Raw genomic sequence first — 20042 nt, 5'->3', positions numbered from 1 at the left:
TAATGTGAAAATAGGCTTAATATGAATGTATAAGTAGAGCCTATATCAGACGGCACGCCATCTTGGGGAGGGGGAAGGAGAGGGAATAGAAGAAAATTTAAAACTAAAAATCTTATGGAAGCAAATGCTGAAAACTAAAAATAAATTATTTTAAAAAAAACATAAGCTCCTTGAGAATAGAGATTATTTCATTCATTGTATTTGTATTCCCAGAGCTTAAAATGGTTTCATTCCTAAAAACAACCATGACATCAGGAAGGTGATGTCATGACTTTTAAGTGAATTGGATTTAATGAGGGAGGGCTGTGCAAAATCACCAGCCTCACTCTCTGCTCTAGAGCCATCTAGGTCCAGTGGCAAGGCATAGATCAGGATGACCCTGACCTCCCCAGACGCAGTGGGAGACCTTGGCCTTTTTAAGCTAAGGTCTTTACCAGGTTTCAGTCTGACTGAGGCAATGTCCATTCAGAGATTAAGGCTAGGTAAGAAATGAGGCAAAGAATGGCCTCTTTTACCTAGTCAAAACAAAAATAAAATCAATCTAGGAGGAGAAGACTCTCAGGGTTTCTGGCCCAGACAGAAATAATTGCTATTTACACTCATTCTGAGCCATCAGAGCCCCAACAATGACTAAGTGAGGCTTGGGCTGGGACCATTGGCCAGTCAATGACAGCCAGAATGATTTGGGTTTAAGGCATGGTCCTTAAAAAAGGAAATCTATCTGGTAAACCCCAAGATATCTTGCAAGGTTTCAGCAATCAAAATTTATATTCCTTTGGGCAGAGCACCCACAGGGATGGGAACGATTCTCTACGTGGACAGAGGGAGAGGAGAGAAAGAAGGAAGGAAGGAAGGAAGGAAGGAAGGAAGGAAGAAAAGAAGGAAGGACTTAACATAGTATCTAGTCCATAGTAGGTGCTTAATAAATGATTGTTGATAGACTGACTGTTGGCAACGGGTCCCAGTACAGTCTTTTCTACCAACAGTTTGCTGAACAAAAGTAAATTTGTTTTTACTTGGAAATTAGAGAGTGACACTTTGATGTCCAGTATTGTCACTGCAATCTTGTCATTTTAAGACTTTTCAATCATTTAAAATCAAAAGTTGAAAGCGAAGTACAAACTTCCTTTCTCAATTATTATTTTAGGAGTTAGTGTCATAACCACCACAAGGCTCTTCTTGAATGCTTCATTGTGGTGTGGAGTAGACCTTTGCTTCTTGAAAACTCTATCATAGGAGCACAGGTTCTAGGGAGGTACAATGAAAAGAGCAAAGGACATGATATTAAATCCTAACTCTCACTTATGTGGGATTCGGGACAAGTCACTTAACCTGCCTGGAGCTGTAAACTGGAAAGGTCAGAGTTGATGGCTCCTCTGATCCCTTCCAACTGGAAAAGCCGTAAGTACAATCCCAGTTCTGACTACGTATCTGTCATTTGAGGGCCTGGACCAAGTTTGGAAAGATTCATAGGCTCATAGATCTGCAGCTAGAATGGAACTCAAGTCATCTAATCCAAATCCTTAGTGTTGTAGAAATGTTTTTTGATCTTGGCCACAGAGGTGCACAAGTGCTACACACTGTATGTTTCCAGACTTTTTTAAGGTATTCATCTGTTTAATTGATTTTTTTTTTGCTCTTCTTTTTCCTTATTATCTTCAAAAAATACTGTTAAACAGGATGGATCTCTGGAAGGGAGAGGGGAAAGGATACTGGGGGAAACCATGGTGATGTGGGGAAAAAAAGACATCAATAAAAACTTATTTTTTAAGAAATAATAAATTGAATGGTTGACCATAAAACAAAGCATTTTTCATAACCTGGCTCCTTCATGTCTTTCCTCCTTATTCTCCTCTGTGTGTTCTATAGTTCAAAGACAATTGTCATCTTGCTGTTTATTTAACAAGGCACTCCACCTCACAGCTCCATGCATTTTCCCTGGCTGTCCCCCACGACTCCTTTCCCTTCTCTGCCTCCCAGCTTCCCTTGCTTCAAGTCTCAGCTAAAATTCCACTTTCTGCAAGAAGGCTTTGCCAGTCTCCCTTACTGCTAGTGCCTTCCTTCTGAGATTACCTATAATTTATCATATTTATTTATTTGTACACAGTCGTTTGCATATTATTTCCTCCATTAGGCTACGTGCTGCTTGACAGCATAGACTATTTTTTGCTTTTCTTTGTATCCCCAGCAGATAATAAGCACTTAATAAAAGCTTATTGATTTTTTTACTTTACTTAATCTATGCACCTTTGGTACATATTCACAACAGCACTATTTGCAGCAGTAAAAGGCTGGGAACAAATTGCATGCCCAGTGACTAGGGAATGACTGAACAAACTGTGGTATAATGAACGTCATAAAATCTTACTGCACTATATGGAATGAGTAAAATGCACTATACAAGCAGCTAGGTGGCATAATGAATAGAGTGTTGGGCCTGGAGTCAGGATGACTCATCTTCTTGAGTTCAAATCTGGCCTCAGACAACTTACTAGCTGTGTGATCCTGGGCAAGTCACTTAATCCTGTTTCCTCATCTGTAAAATGAGTTGGAGGAGAAAATGGCAAACCTCTCCAGTGTTTCTGCCAAGAAAATCCCAAATGGGGTCATGAAGAATCAGAAATGACTGAACAACAACAAGGAATGAGGAATATGAAGAATTCAGGAAAAAAACATTGATTCCATCCAACTGAATAATCAGAGCAATATACTTTTAAATGCATTGACTTTGGAAATAATATGGCATGACATTAACCTCCCACCTGCTTAACATGGATATTGTGAGAACCAATGAAATAATAGATGCAAATGCCTTGGGAATCCATAGAAGAGCCCTCAAATATTCTTGCTAACAGAAGGAAGGAGGACTGGTATGAAAAACAGACAATGGTGGTGGGTATTGAGGGAAAACCATTTGGAGATCAAAAACTATCTGGAAGTGATTGATAAGGTACTAGTACATACTACTGAATGTTTCCTTTTACTCCTATTACTCCATGGGTCTTATACTGAACCCATAGTAGGCACTTAATAAATGTTAGTTGACTGACTGGCTATACCATGAAAATGTAATTTTGAAGTTTGGTTTACACCAAGCTTTGACTGAGGTGCCTTACAAGACATCCAAGGAACAGAAATTCCTTAGTCTTTGATTTGGGAAACAGAGCCCACCAGCTATATAAGACTATTCACAAGCAGAAGGACCAATATGGCTTCTCCCAGCCACCTGTACTCTGGATGGCCCCTTGCAGAGTGAATGGGAAAGCTGCCATGTCTTCTCCTGTCTCCACGAGGTGAGTGTGACTAGCATACCTTGTTACTATGGTGACTACACTCATAAAATGGCCAAGATCAAAGGGCACTTCTATGACACTAAGCTCATAAGACATTTTCTAAATAGTCTGGGAAATAGACAGTTGGGTTGTTTTTTTTTTTTTAACTGAGCAAAAAAAATGGCCTCTTCCTATCTTGAACTGAATAATTTTTTTTGAACCTAGTAGATTAAAAATTTTTTTGGTCCAGAACATTGCTTTCATTGGTATAGGAAGCTCCTACTAAGGAAACTCCTACCAGTACACACTGACATTCTCGCAACTTGTAGTCTTATATTTGCCTGGAGACTGAGAGGTTAAGCTATTTACACAGTCACAGAGCCAGTGTGTGTGACAAAATCAGGATTTGAACCTAGACCTTCCTGACTGTAAGACTAGTTCCCTACTATGCCACACTTTGCCTCTTACCAAACACTGCTTTTAGGACCATAGATTTTGAGCTGGAAGGCACCAGAGAGGCTATCTAATCCAGCCCCCTCATTCCCCTTTTCTTACCCCCAGCCAACTGTGAAAAATAGAATAAACAGTATAGTAACAATGTCAAATAAAATCAGTTTTGTCTTTAGGGGGAGACTGTAGCAATGAGAGGAACCCTGATATAGGTGAGTCAGGAAGAACTGGGTTTGTATGCTGCTTCTGACATGACCACAGACAAGTCATTTAAGGATATGCAACTCTCTAAGCCTTTCCTAATTGGACTATGGGAGGAACCTTAGGCATTCTCTCTCCCAATGCTCTCATTTACATTTGAAGAAACTGAGGCATAGGAGTTTAAGTAATTTGTCCAAGGTTGCACAAGAAGTACTATAAAAAGCATTCAAGCTCAGGTCCAATGACTTTCCATTTCACCATACTGCTTCCTCCAAATTTCCTCCTGTGCTAAAATACACAAGAACTGTTGAGTTTCCACAAAATCATATAACTTTGATTTAGTGACCTAACAGCGAAGGTAACTTTACTCTTCCTTTCAAAGTGGAAAGACACTGTAAGAAGAAAAAGAAGAGAAGAAAAATTTTGAAGAACAGGCAACAAAAATGACAATATTCCATCTGGGCATATTAACTGACCTTGGCATATGGCACCATTGAAGCTGTGTGTTTCAGGGATATTTTTAGACAAGTTTTATAGTGACACCAGGGTCAGTTTATTTGGATACTGTTATCCAAATGGTTCCAATTTAACTTTGCCCTGTAATTTGCATATTCTCATCTGACAATGCCATGATGAACATCATTAAATGTTTATCATAAAGCAATTAAATATTATTCAAACCCTGAAGCATAAGAGTATGAAAAATGAATTGGCTGTGATGTAACGAGATGGCATTGCTGTAGTATAAGAATTAAGGAAGGGCTGTGATCCTAGGAGAGCTTAGAAAACTTGGCAAAGAAATTCAGCTTTGACACAGTACACTGTTGATAATCCTGACATTATAATAATCCCCTACATTTATATAGGGCTTGGTGGTTACAAATGCTTTGAGTATATTATTTCATTTGATCCTGTCACCAATTCTGTGAGGAGTAACTCGATTAAAAGTATTTTGGAGGATTAATCTGGCAACAGTATGTAAGATGGATTGGGGGCAGGAAGGAAGGAAGAAGCAAGGGGAAAAGACCAGAAGCAGGAAAGCTAGTTAGAAAGCCATTACAGTAATAGGAATTGAAATGATGAAACTGCCAGGTGACACAGTGGCTAAGAGTGTTGGGCCTGGAGTCAGGAAGACCTGAGTTCAGATCTGACCTCAGATGCTTACTATCTGTGTAACCCTGGGTAAATCACTTAATCTCTGTCTGCCTCAGTTTCCTCAACTGTAAAATGAGGATAATAATAGTATCTATTCTCTAGGATTGTTATAAAGATCAAATGAAATAATATTTGCAAAACCCACAGTGCCTGGCACATAACAGGCACTTAATAAAAAGTTGTTTTCTTCCTTCCCTCCTCCTTTTCTTTTTTCCTCCCTTGGACACGGGTGTTAGCATTGGGAATGAAGAGGAAGGAACAAACCTATTCTCAAAGGAAAAATGGACAAGATGTAGTGAATGATTGGATATGAGAAGTAAACTAGAAGAAAGCCCCCAAAATTACTCAAAAGTTTCAAGCTTGAGAGACTGGAAGAACAGTGATTCTTTGGATAAGGACAGGCAAATCAGAAAAGAGAACCAGTTTAATAGGGTGACAGAAGATGACAAATTTGGATTTGAGAAGACAATGATAGGCAATAGAAAGAAAACTAGAATCAACCACAGAAGATGTAGATTCTAGTCCTGACTCAGCGATTTATTAGGTGTATAACCTTAGACAAGTCTCTGGGCCTCCGTTTCTTCGATTGTACAATAAGGATATGAGATCACTGGCCTCAAACTTAAATTGCAAGTTTAAGTTTACAACACTCATCTTTTTGCACTAGCACTATTCTCTTCTCAAAAACTTAATAGAATAGAATTTTTTTAGGCATAGGACTGCATAATATTCATCAGGTCCTTGCAATCCCAAGACTATAGGATTCTTAAGGTTTCTCCCAAGTCTGACATTCACCTGAAGAGTTTCATGATGTCATTCATGAGGGTACCCCCCCCACACAATGGTACAGATTACAACATACACACACCTCCTCATGCTGTGATTCTTGCCCATGCACTTCCAGCATATATCCTTCACAGGGGTCCACCCAACATCATCAGGGGCCTTTCCCCTGACAGGACAATTAGATAGTAAGATCGTATATAACAAGTTCCTAATTATGGAGGCTCAGACAAAAGGGGAGTCAATACTTAATGGAACAAGAGCTGAGAAGAAACGGGGATGGGATAAGAGATGCAGGAAATTGTGCTGTGACACAGAAGCCAAGCTCTACAAGGTAAGTAAGCTGTTCTATAGGATTATATAGAAGTACAACAGGTCAGCCAACCTGTCCTGATGTGGGCCTGATGGTCCAGGTCTTAATGGATGGCCACCACACAATGGGTGTTTTCAGCCATGGGAGCTCATGACAAGTATCTATTAGTGCATGGAGAAGTTGCAAATTGTGTTAATGAAGGGAGTGCCCACAATGAAGAAATCATGAGCTTTTTGAAATAAATACTATCCTCCGCTAAAGGAGGATCAATCGATCAACAAGCATTTATCAAGTGCTTACCAGGCATTGTGTTAAAGCTGATAATACAAAGAAGGACAAAAAGAGTCATTGCCCTCAAAGAACTTAGATTTTAATGAAGAGAACAGAATTCTGAGCTCTGTGCCTGTGAAACACAGGTTGTATAACTACAACTACATTAGTTGGGAAGTTAGGTGGCGCAGTGAATACAACACCGGGCCTGTAGTCAGGAAAACTCATCTTCTGAGTTCAAATCTGGCCTCAGACACTTACTAGGTGTGTGACCCTGGACAAGTCACTTAACTCTGTTTGCCTCGGTTTCCTCATCTGTAAAATGAGCTGGAGAAGGGAAATGGCAAACCATTCCAGTATCTTCACCAACAAAACCCCAAATGAGATCATGAAAAGTGGGATACGACTACAGACATACCCAGAACAAACAGCAGAAAATGGGACAATGTCAGAAAAGAGACCCTGGAGGTTAATGCATGTGTATGTGTGTGTGTGAGTTCTAAAAATGTTTCAAAGCACTTCTGAGAGCATAATTCAACATATGTAATAATACCTAGCATACTATAGTAGTAGACACCATCTTTACCTAATCAAAAGTTTTCAGTTCCATTCAGAATGGAATATTTTTGCATGGGAACAGTTTTTCATTTTATAGTATTAGCAAATAGCATGACGAAGAGGATTGAAAGTTGGATTTGGAGTCAGGAAGTAAACAAGCATTTATTAAGTGCCTGACATGCCAGGTACTGTGTCAAGAGTGAATGATACAAAGAAAAGCCAAAACAAAACAAAAAGACAACCTGGGTTTAAGTCTTGCCTCTGAAATAAGAGTTGTGTGACCCTGGGTAAAATCACTAACTTCTCAGACAACTCTCTAAGACTGTAAGTTGTGAAACAGATGCCAATCTGCATTGATAGCTACAGTCTCAGGGGGCTCCCAAGGCCATTGAAATCACAAGTCAACACCAAGAAAGAAAAAAAAAAGGGTAGTCCATGATAAAGGAAGATTCACATCTAAAGAAATTCCTTTTATAGCTATTTACTGGGGACATAATCATGAGATTCTCGGTCTTTAATCAATTACATTTATGTAAGCATTACCACTGACAAAGTGTTTTATAAAGCAACAGAGGCTTGGCCTAGGGGCTGTTATTGGCCAGACTGTAAGCCCCTTGAAAGCACAGACTACAGTGTTTTCAGCCATCTTGACTTTTGTCTTTGCTCCTCAGACTCCTATGACTCCGGAGAAGAAAGTGAGGCTGATGACTTTGCCAAGCTCTGCCTCACTTAAATCCAATTCACACATGTCAAGATATCATCCTTGTGATGCCATTGGTCCTCTTGATAAGGACAAACAACAGTGACACCTTTTCAAAGACTAACTCATGGGATTTTAACAATAATCTTGTCAGGTAACTAGTACAAGAATGACCAACCTCATTTTACAGATCAAGAAGCTGAGACTCAGAGAACTTGTGTGGCATCATAGGAAACTAGCAGAGCCAAGATTAAAACCCAGCATTTCTGGCACCAAAGTCAGTACAATATTGATTGACAGAATGAGGACAGAGTCAGGGACTAGACCTGTGCTTTCACTGGTGTACAGCAGGGGCCAGGTTGGCAAACTGCAGCTCATAGGCCAAATCTCATGAGCTAAGAATTCTTTTCTATTTTTAAAAACAATAAAACTTTATTTTAAAATGTAAACACCAGGGGCCAGGTGGGCAAACTACAGCCCATGGGCCAAATCTCATGAGCTAAAAGTTGTTTTATATTTTTTTACAACAAAACTTTATTTTAAAAATGTAAACACCACTCAACTCAAAACTGATGGCAACAAGATTTGGCCAAAGGCCATAGTTTGCTGTCCCATGGTATAGAGAACTTCTAAGTGAAGAAACTCCCTCCACTTATGCAAGTCAGCACCTTCTCTGTAACAGAGTTGTCTAAAGCAGAGATGTCAAATAAATAGTCCACAACTCTCCCAAGAACATCCAGAACCAGATTAAAATGTAATTGGGAAATAGCTTAAAAATGGATAAAAATACCATGAAACATACACAGTATTCTAACTCAATATGCAGGCTGCAGAGATCCTCATGTATAGTTTGTTGGTCCCCCTTCTATTCAAGTTTGACCATTGGTTTAGAGCACTGAGAGGTTAAGTGATCTGCCTAGGGTCACACAGCCAAGATGTACTATTTTCAGGTATTGTTGTTGTTCAGTCATGTCTGATTCTTCAGGATCCCATTTGGGGATTTCCTGGCAAATGGGTTACCATTTCCTTCTCCAGTAGATTAAGGGAAACAGAGGTTAAGTGATTTGACCAGCATCTACAACTAGTGAGTATCTGAGGATGGATTTGAACTCAGGTCTTCTCGACTCCATGCCTGGTGCTGTCTTCCCTATGCCCAAAAGTCAAGACAACATGTGATGTCATTGGTCCTCTTCAAAAATGAAAGCCAAACAACAATTCCTTACAAGGCAGTAAACTGGAGAAAAAGTAGGAGAAAAGTAAACTGGTGAAAAATGTCAGATCATTTTATTTTCCTTTTTAGCAAAGATGGTTAAAACAAAACTGAATAAACTCTCATTTTTAATTTCCAGGTGAGCTATTAACTCTCCATCAGTACACATATAATCAGTATCCAAGATATTAATGGAAACTCTGAAAGTCACAGGAACCTTTTCTCCATGACAACAGCTGGGGTGACTAATCAGGCATTTCCTGCTTTTACAAAGATAGAGATATTTACTGAAATATAATGTAGTCAGAGGAACACAATGGAAATGAATGAGTTTGCCTAAATCAACAGCAGTACCAAGTTACTGATATAAGTGCATGTGTTTAGGCAGGCCCAAACACAGCCTGCTGATTATTGGATGGGAAGACCTGAAAGGAAATAAACATTTATTAAGCATCTACTTTGTTCCAGGCACCACAGTGCCAAATCACTTTACAAATATTATCTCATTTGATCTATACAACAACCCCGAGCAGCAGGTGCCATTATTATTCCCATTTTACAGTTAAGACATTATGACAGAGAGCAAATCTCCCCTTGGTATAGCCCTGTGTAAATATGTGGGTATACAAAGCCTAGAAAAGGGAAATGGTGGGGAGAGGACCAAACGGGATGCGATAGGTTTTTTTTAAATTAATAAAAGCCAAAGCAAAACCAAGGAGAGATAAAATATAGTAAGTACCTTCAATGCTCTGTGGACCCACGAGATTCATAGCTTGATGAGCCGGATATTCTACACGGGGCCTGGCAATGCCCAGCTGTTCCATCACCCCATGGAGCAACCTCTGAATATCTGCTTCTGAGACTCGGTCTGGGGTCCGAGGACTATGAGCGGATGACTGAGTCCATCCTAATGCCAGCCAAAACACCACATTGTATAAGACAGCAGGCAGCATCATGGAGTCTATTCTCACCTGCAAAAAGAAGAGAGACCAACTATCAACTGGCCATAAGGGGAAAAGGGACTGTGTGGTTTTCAAAAGAGGGGGAAAGCAGGCGATTGAAACTTTAGGTTACTGAGCCTGACCTCAAATCCTGGTAAAATTCTAGGTCTGTGAGAGTTTAGAAAGGGAAGAGGTGATCACTATGATCCAGTGTGGGTGTATTAAGAACAAGTCAAGTCAAATGAACCTTATTTCTTTTTGTTCTCAAGGATATGAACACAGCATATCTTGATAAACAACAAAAAAAAATAATATTCTTTTGGGCAAGATGTAGAAATGTGGACTGGATGACAGTGTAGTGAGTTGGATTTGGAACTGGTTGACTAACCAGACCCTAAGTGTGGTGGTGAATGGAGTGATCGATGTCCCATTGAAGGGAAGAGGGCTATGATGGAATGAAGCTAGACCCTGTCTTTGGTCCTAATCTAGTCAAAATTTTTTCCAGTGACTTAATGGAAGACATAGGTGGCAAGCTTTTAAATTTTCAGATAGCACATAGCTAGGAGGAGCAGCTAATATACTGAAGGACAGAACAGTGATCCAAATGGGTATTGATAAGCTGAAGCTAACAAGGTGAAACATAATCGTAAGAGGGACACAGACCAGATCTGTGGTTTCATTGGGACAGGGAACTCCTCGATGAGGATAGTCCCTCTAACAATGCAAGTCAATCATCTGCAATATATAGTTTCAGAGTTGCCCAGAACATTGAGAGATTTAAGTGACTTTCCCAGGATCACACAGCCAATACGTACCAGAGGCTGGACTTCAACTCAGGTCTTCTGTAGTTAAAGCCTGACTTCTACCATGGTGCCTCTCTATAATATAATCATAGATTAATAAATACTGTAAATGTGGCAGAATATATTAAAGATAAAAATCTGCCATTTGGTTTTAAAAAACCAACTATCAAGTGCAGGGCAGGAGGGATATCGCTACACAGCAATTAAAGTGAAAAAGATCTGGTGAATTGCACGGACCAAAAACTCCATACGAGTCAAAAGTGTGATGTGGCAACAGCAAAATCAAAATCAAATGCAATTTTGGTCTTTATTAATATTCAAAGCCAAGGAGGTAGTGGGTAACCCTGCCATACTCTGGCTGGGTCAGACAACATATGGAGCATTGCATCCTAAGAAGGAGCTGACCACAGAAGTGAGAAGGCTTGAAACCATGCCATATATTAATTAAAGGAATCAGAATGTTAAACCTAGAGAAGATTGAGGAGACACAGGATGGCTACCCTTAAATTTCTGAAAGATTCAAAGGGTCATAATTTGGAACTTGAAAGAACCCAAGAAGTCATGCAGTCCAACCCCATCATTTTACAGATGAGGAAACTGAGGCCCAGAGAAGCAAAGTTACTCGCCCCAGAGGAGGTCAGCAGCATGGCTGGGAATTTTAACTCAGGTCCTCTGACTTTTAATCCAGTATACTTTCTACTACACTACACTGAGTGGGTATGTGGAAGAACTATTAGACTTCTTCTGCTTGGTCCTGGACAACCGAACATGGAACTACGAAGAGAAATTACAAGGAAGCAGATTTCGCTTTAATATAAGGGAAAAACTTCCTAACAATTAGACTTGTTCAAAAATGGGATGGACTACTTAGGGAAAGGGATATAGGGAATTTACCACAGGTGAACACAGGTCACTAGAGGTCAAGGATGCTGTATCTCTATACACGTTCAGATACAGGCTAGACTAAAGGACCTTTAAGACACCTTCAAAACCCCAAATTCTGTGATTCTAAGGTATATTCATGGTGCCACATCTATGACCGAACTGCAAGGTTCCAGGACAACTTGAATATGATCAGGAAAGTTGAAAACTTACTAGAGGGTTGGTACTTTGACTCCACCCAGTCACTTTTAGTGGGTGTGCAAAGTATGGCATAAGCTTAGGTGTTGCATGAAAATAAACACACACACACACACACATACACATTATGTGAAATATCTTCACCTAACACAATGCTCTGTACCCAGGAGGATCAATACACTAATTCATAATAAGGCTAGGTTAGGGGAGCATTCCCAAGCTTTTTGCCCTTTTCACAATCCCCTCTGAAGTCACAGAATTACAGTTAGAGAGTTAAAGGGACCTCACCAACCATCTAGTCCAACCCATACATGAAAAGAATATGCACTTTAACATACCCACCAAGTGGTCCTTTAGCCTCTGCCTGAAGAGCTCCCATGGGGGGAAAGCCACTAGCTTTGAAAGTCATTCCATTTTTAGACAGCTTTGTTAGGTATGGGGCAGCTAGGTGGCTCACTGGATAGAGTCAGGAAGCCTCATCATCTCAAGTTCAAATCTGGCCTCAGACACTTACTAGCTATATGACCCTGCGCAAGTCACTTAACCCTGTTTGCCTCAGTTTTCTCACCTGTAAAATGAGTTGGAGAGGAAATGGCAAACCAGTATCTTTGCCAAGAATATCCCAAATGGGGTCACAAAGAGTTGGGATGTGACTGAAATGACTGCACCATAACAACAAAAATTGGTAGATAATTTTTCTTAACATCAAGTCTAAACTGGTTTCTTTGCAACCTCCATCTAACATTCCTATTTCTGCCCTCTGGGGCCCAAAAGAATAAGTCTAATCTCTACACCACATGACATCCCTTCAAATACTTGTAGACAGTCATCATGTTGCTCCTGAATCTTCTCTTCTCCAGGCTGAACGTGCCTAGTGCCTTCAACCAATCTTCATGGGTGCATATCACCCTACTACATAACCAATCAAAAGAAAATGAGGTGGTTTCCTTACTAATGGGAGGGGTATAGTAGTAATATCATTTCCCCTCTTCTCTTCTTCTACCCAACCCTATCCTCTGAATAGCAAAGACTAACAAGGATGAATTGTTAAGGACCAAATCATAATAGTAAGAGAAAGAAAAGTGGCTGGGGGAAAAGTGAGATAGAGAATGGAAAGTAGTTGTATTGTATGAGATGCTGCTGATACCATCATTCATTCACTCAACAAATATTAAATAAGGACTTACAAAGTGCAGTCATTATACTAAATGCCCACTGGGAGGGAGGTATTAACACTTTCTATTTGCTTTGAAGTAGCTCTAATAAGGGCAAATGCAAGAGTATACAAGTAACTACAGTACAAGAAATATAAGGGCCATATGAGTAGTATGAAATGTTATTCAGAAAATTCAAGGGACAGCTAGGTGGCATAGTGTATACAGCACTGGCCCTGGATTCAGGAGGACCTGGGTTCAAATCCGATCTCAGACACATAACACTTATGTGTGACCCTGGGTAAATCACTTAACCCCATTGCCTAACCAAAAAAAAAAAAAAAAAAGAAAAGAAAAAAAAAAGAAAATTCAGAAAAAGGAGAGTGAATTCAATTCAATTTTTTGAATATGTATTGGGTATCTTTTAGGCTAGCTAGGATGATTACAGTGCAGAGAGGTAGTGTTGTCAACTAAAGAACACTGATCTAGGAAACCTAAATTTAAATACAGGCACTGCCACTGTGGGACCTTGCACAAGTGACTTAACTTCTCTGGGTCTAAGATAGCTCACCTATAAAATGAGAGGCTTAGCTCCTCTTAGATGATTTCTAAAACTCTTTACACCTTTCAGATTCTGTGAGTCTTCTTCATGATGGAGGATATACACTTAAGCTGGGCACCAAATGAAAGATGAGACAGTATGATTTTAACAGGCAAAGATGAGTGGGCATCAGGATGGTGTTATTCCAGGCAGAAAAAGGTAGGAAATAACATCCGAAATATAGATAATGTTTTAAAATTTACAAAGCTGGAAGTCCTGAGTTCGAAAACTCAGAAACTTAATAACTGTGTGACCCTGGACAAATCCCTTAACCTTTCTCAGACTCAGCTCCTGAAGTAACTGAAGTTAAATGGTGTTAAGGGACTTAACAAAGTTTGAACAACTATTAGTGGATAAGCTAGGACTCTAGGTCTTCTGTGCCAGGGAGATGCTGGTAAATGTTTAATTATTGCTGGGATTTAGGAAAAGAGAGAGAGGAAAGTACACACAATACATTTTAAAATTTAATCCACATTATTAAAATTTTCTCCATCCCTTTCTCAAATCTTGACAATGAACAAAACAATAAAGGAAGCCCTGATTTGTAATGTTAGCTAATTTCCAAGGTGTAAATGCTCACATTGAAAATTTAATAACTGGCTCCCTCAGATTCTTAGTAGCTCAAGCACACCTCTCTGACTGTCTCCCAATCTACCACACTAGAGCTATCTCTCTGTAAAATCAACTAGCCCAGTGCCTTGGACGCTTTTTTCTCCATAAACTAGAGCTTCTACCTTATTGAGACAAAAAGGGGATATGACAGTCAGCAGAAAAAGTGATCTCTAAGCATCATCACTTCTCAGGATTTTGAGGAGCTGAGGAAGAGCTGAAGTGAACAAATGAAATTGTTTGATCTCTATTTCTCCCATACCTAACACTTCATAACAAAGAAACAAACAGAAATTGTTGGTCTCAGCCTATGATTTCATTGTTTAGATAATTTTTTGTGAGAAAATTCCTTCTGCCAATTAAGTTTCATCCAGGGTGTTACAGAGCCAGCATGTGTCAGAGGTTTTATTTGAACCCAAATCTTCTGGGCACAGACCAGCTTTTTATCCATTACAGCAGGCTCTCACAAATTACATAGTATTTTTAACTTTTCAAAGCATTTCCACCTATCTCAGCTCCTTTAATGGAGGAGGAAGAGGCAGAGAAATCAGAATAGATTAAGATCTTGTAAAGGCCCTTGGAGATGATCTAGTCCAATCTCTTCATTTTATGAGAGAAAATGGACGCCCAGAAAAGCTAAGAGATTTTCCTAAGGTCCCAAAGGTAGTATCAGTCAGGATTTGAACTCAGATTCCATTTCTCCCAGTTCAGCAACTGTTTCCACTATACCTTAGTACCACAAGTTTTATACTTTCCAAAATTGTAGGGAATGGGAGGATGGGGGGTGGGATTGGTTTGTTAAGATTAGGAACAGATGATGCTGTTAAAGGGAAAAAAAATAAGCTCCTCCAGGCAGTATGTACTAAATCTTGGCTTCTCTTTCTACTCCACCACTGTTTTTCCCTGTCCAAATCATTAACCTTGCTAGAATTAATCTCCACCTCCAACCAGTCAGTATCTCAGTTCCCTCTCACTTTTCCCTTTCGCCCTATTTTTCTCCTTCTACTTAGAGAATAACTTCTGGACAAAATTAGACAACAAAGCGTTTTTTTAAGTTTTTCTTCCTCCTTCCCCATCCCCCCCCCACCCAATAAAACGCTTTCATATAAAGTGGTTTGATTTAGTTCATGGAAAAAAAAAAAAACTTCACTTTATTCTTGATCCACCCTAAGAAAGCAGTGAAGACGGGCAGCAATGTGCCAGGGTAGAATCTGCAATTCCTGCCAAAAATGCAGGTGGCAGCCAAGTCTCTCTCCATCTATCTCCATCACTCCCGCGGATGGCGAAGGCGGGGTGTGTGTCTATCTCACCACCACACAATACAATTCTGTACAGATCAGATCTCCGCCCGCTCCCCCTCCGCCCCACCCCAGTCCCCAACCCCTTATCTCTTTCCTCCATCACTACCTCTTTCCCCAAGCTGATTCCCCCAATTTAGCTCTCACAAAATTAAACTCTCATCCCCTCCTCCTACATCCCAAACCAAATATCCGGGCCTCAGTTCCAGTCCTCCTGCATCCCCATCTCTAAGAGAAGCGCTCGCTTACGGGTATATGCAAGGTAGAACCGAAGTGGGCGAGGGGTGAAGGGGGGGAGGGGAATACATGCCTCACTTCCTCAGGGCTACTCACCCGTGCAGCTAAGAGGGGTACTCCTGCGAGGGTCTGCCCAGCTCTCTGGGCCTGGCTTAAAGAATCACTAGTGCGTCACCCCCTTCGCTCCGCCTTCCGCCCCTCCCCTGGGCAGGTGGCTCCACAGCAGCCTAGTTCCAGCAGCCTCTCCCCTCCAAGCCTCTCTCCCAGGCGCTCCACCTCCCACCCCATGGCGCCTGGACCAAGGTACCCACGGATGGATACGGTGTGCGCCTGCTTCTTCACGTTCACCTTTCTCAAGGCTCCCGCAAGGACAAGGCCACTACTTAAAACTCTGCTCCCGTGGTTCTTTGAAATCCTTTTAAGTGTGTATGCACTTGTAAAGGGCGACTTGTGTTATCTTTTAACCCCAGCTAGATTAATAATATTAACATTTATATAGCGCTTTAAGGTTTGCAAAGCGCTTTACATTTGTCTCATTTTACCCTCATGACAACCTTGTGAGCCTATTTTACAAGCAAGGAAACGGGCTGGGAGACCTCAATAGACTTGTGTAGGGTCACTCCTCAGTCAATAAGTACTTATTAAGCACCTATTACGTGCCAGCCTGAGGATACAAAAAAAGGCCAAAAGTCCCTGCTCTCTTGTAGCTCACACTCTAATGGGGGAGATATGAAAACAACTATGTTCATATGTTTATATATACACACACAAGATAAATTAGAGATAATCAATAGAGGGAAGGCATCATTTTTTAGTTATTACAATGAGCCTCAGTTAGACATCATACTTTGGGTCACACAGCTACTGTGAGGCAGAATTCAAATTTAGGCCTTCCTGATTTCAAGTCAAACATTCCATCGCTGCACCACGTAGCTACCCTAAACTGAGAGTAAGCTGCTTCTGCAGCAGGGACTATATTTTATTCTAGCATGGTATACTCAACCTAGGTTTTTAATTAACATTTGTTGAACAACAACAAAAAAATACAAATTTCTTCCATGCTGGAATAAAGAATATGCTAATATGTATCTCTCCCTCCCCAATCATGTCATCCTAGAAAGGATTTTAATTACAAATTCCATTTTATTTTAAATTGAAGGAGGATAACAGGGCATACAGATATAGCTGTGTAGACAGGAGAGAACAGGTTGAAATAGTGTCAGGAAATTTGTAAAGATTTTGGCAATAGGAACAAATAATGAAACAACTTTAGAATAAAGGAATCCAAACCCATTTTTGTTAGTGGTGATGGTGGGAGTTAGTGGGAGTGCAGAATGATCAGTATGATGACAGAGCAGGAGGAACTGTCTGGGAAAATAAGGTAGATATACATTTGAAAATCACTATTTCAAAGGACAGAAAGGAACCATGGTGTCTAAGTTAAAGAATCAGCTTCCAACCTGGAGGTTTTAACCCTGGGTTAGGTTAGTCTTTTAATTTCTCAGTGCCCCAGGCAACTCTAAAACAATCTAGTGGCAGAACACCTGCCAATTTGCATTGATAGGAGTTCCCTTCACTGATGAAATTCACAGATTAAGACCAAAAATAAAAGTTCAAAGGAATGCAAGACCTAGAAAGAGACAGCATGGGGCAGTGGACTTGAATCTGTAGTCCTACACATAAAAGCTATGATCCAGCTACAGGGAAATATAGTGAATAGAGAGCTAGCTTTGAAATTGGTAAGATTTGAATTCAAGTCTCACCTTTGGCACATACTAGCTGTGTGTCCCAGGGCAAGTCACAAACTCTCAGTGGTACAGAACTATCTGTAACTATAAACTGAAAAGAAGGTGCTGACTCCATTTACTGATGGAGCTTCCTCATCTGGAAAATCCGTATGTCAAAGAAATTACAGGTCCAGTCTCCATCCCTAAGGCACGTCTAACCATGTTACTCCTCTACTCAAAAAGTCTTCAGCAACTTTCTATTACCCCACTAGGAAAAAAAATCTAAACAACTATTTGACATTTAAAAATACCTTTCACAATCTGGTTCCAGCCTGTTATTCCCCCTCGATCACTCTACCAAACTAGTCTTCTCAATTTTCCCCCTACAAAACATTTTATATTCAATCTCTGACACATTTTTTATAGTTTCAGACAATTTTCCAGGACATTCTTATTTTAATATCTATGCTAAATAAATAACATTTAAACACAATCATTACAAGCCTTCATCTTAAGTTGAATGTACATTGATGTTTCAATTATATCAAAATCCAAATTATTTGTATACAGGAATCACCAAAGATCAAAGTTACCTCAAGTTTTACTCTTCCTCCTTAAATACTTTTAATTACAAATAGGACAAGACAACAGGTACAAACATATTTGTGCAAATTAACTTTAAACATACAGTATGGCTTAAAAGTCATCAGTTGTTTCTGCATCATAATCATAGTACACTGATTGGCCTGACTGAGACACCACAATATAACTCGGACTGACTCAAACACATTATAAAAATCCATGCAAATGCACAGCAGAACACACTTGTTCTAAGTATATGTGATGTTGAAACATTTTTTAAAGAACAAAAGAGAAGTTTCAAAAATGTTATATCAATAGTAAAGGTATCAAATGAAACTTTCCACAAAGATTCTGAATATTAACAATATAATTAAAGAAATAAGACAAAAATAGTTAATTAATTTATTTTCTTGACATATCTAGCCTTTTTCTTTGCTGAAATTTTATCTAACTTAGGAATTCAAAGAGGCAATAGCCTAGTCTTCCTTTCATTTCCAAAGCCATTTATTAAAAAAAAAAATTACGTCTTAAGAACAACTCATAAATCCAGTCAGAAAAACGTTTTTAAAGTTAAATCAGGGCAGTGAAATTTGTACAAACATAAAAACCCAAGACATTTGTCACTGAGATTTTAAAACATTAAAAAAAAACCAATAAAACAATCAGTCTGAGCTACAAACTGGCATGGATATATGCTACAGTTCAAGCACCAGAATCTTAATCCTATATACATTACTAAATCAAGAAAAAAATGTTCTGTAATTACAGTTCCAGAGGTTTAGTTGTTGGCAGTAGCTGAACCTTTGCTATTGGATTCTTTGGAGAACCTTTATACCAAACCCTTTCTCTTCCTGGTGGTTTTCTGACAACACTCTTCTCTTGAGTACCAACAGAAAAAGCTGCACTTGTATTTACAACAGATTTTAATGACTCATGATTAGTTAGGTCATCCAAAACTGACTTGATTTGGCTACCAAGTATCACCTTCTGTTTGCAAACTCTTGTAGGTCTCAGAGAAGTACCCCATGAGTCTGGGTGTCTCTTCACCTTTGGGCAAGGTTTAGAAGATGACTCTATGCTGGATTTGGAAGTTAGCTCTGCGCTTGACTGGTCACATGGCACAAACTTTTGTTTTTGCTTATGCTCTGAATAAAAAAGAGCAGCAGAGGAATTGTTTGATGTGCTTTCTATATGAGAAGAAAGATCACTATCACAGCTAATGGATTTAACTAATGGGGAAGGCACCTCTCTCAAACTGGCCAACCTCCCCGACTGTCTATTCATTTCTATTAAGGAATTTATCCTTCTGACAGACTGACGAACAGGAGTACGCTGAAATTTCAGAGGTGACTTAACTTTGCTTTCAGTTCTTGAATCATTTAATGAAAGTTTATTAAACCAATGTATGTGATCTGAAACCCTTCCATGATCTGTCGTCTGAAAATCCCCTGGAAGAGTTTTATCGCAAGTTTGTACCAAAGACTGCTGTTGAACAGTTCTTATGTTCCTAGGTAATTTTGATATATGACATGTAATCTGTCCTGAAGATTTGGTGACAACTTCCTCAGAATTAGAGCAACTCAGTTCATTTTCTTCAATATTAATTTTAGTCTCTTCCACTGTCATGATTTCTTTGTCTCTAGGGAGTTCTTGTTTATTTGTTTGGTCATTCCTAGGAAATTCTTGCTTATTTAAATAGTCCTTGGGCATATTTAAATGAAGACTCTCATCCGATTTAGTTGTTTTCTGAATTGTATGAGATTCCATAGTGGTATCTGTTACCAAATTTTGAATTTGATTTACTAAGAAGTTTTGCTCTGGAACAATGGAATCCTTTTTATTAGTATGGTTTTCATCATGCTTTTCCATAGACAGCATTGTCATTTCATGATAGTCTTTAGCTTCAGATAGATTCTTCTCTGGACTAAATTCTACATTAGGTACTTCATTTAATTTTTCTTTTCTTGAATAAGATTCTGAGGGAGGATTGTCACTTATCAAAGCATTAAGATTACTTCCAGATTCAGAAAATGCTTTCTGAATTTTCACTAAAGTTTCTGTGGTTAAATTATTTTCATCTCCACTAAGAGAGCTCCCA

General features: G+C 39.4%; 2 protein-coding genes across 3 annotated transcripts in view; both read right to left on the bottom strand.

Annotated features, from left to right (window-relative positions):
• SCG5 (secretogranin V) overlaps positions 1-15769 on the bottom strand; it is a 74948-nt gene extending 59179 nt beyond the window's left edge. For both annotated transcript variants that reach the window (XM_027870123.1, XM_027870124.1), the window contains exons 1-2: positions 15732-15769; positions 9652-9883 (exon numbers count right to left, since the gene is read on the bottom strand). In XM_027870123.1, coding sequence (XP_027725924.1) covers positions 9652-9868 — 217 coding nt within the window. In that variant the 5' untranslated portion in view covers positions 9869-9883; positions 15732-15769. The remainder of the gene's footprint in view (positions 1-9651; positions 9884-15731) is intronic.
• Positions 15770-16845: 1076 nt separating this feature from the next.
• The window catches only part of ARHGAP11A (Rho GTPase activating protein 11A), a 32501-nt gene continuing 29304 nt past the window's right edge, over positions 16846-20042 (bottom strand). Inside the window, exon 13 of the mRNA XM_027869989.1 lies at positions 16846-20042. Coding sequence (XP_027725790.1) covers positions 18707-20042 — 1336 coding nt within the window. The 3' untranslated portion in view covers positions 16846-18706.

The sequence above is a fragment of the Vombatus ursinus genome, unplaced genomic scaffold (assembly GCF_900497805.2).
Source record: "Vombatus ursinus unplaced genomic scaffold, bare-nosed wombat genome assembly UNPS02014794.1, whole genome shotgun sequence".
In the NCBI taxonomy this organism is placed as follows: domain Eukaryota; kingdom Metazoa; phylum Chordata; class Mammalia; order Diprotodontia; family Vombatidae; genus Vombatus; species Vombatus ursinus.
Note: the sequence above shows the minus strand (reverse complement) of the source record. Positions and strands in the feature narration are given on the sequence as shown.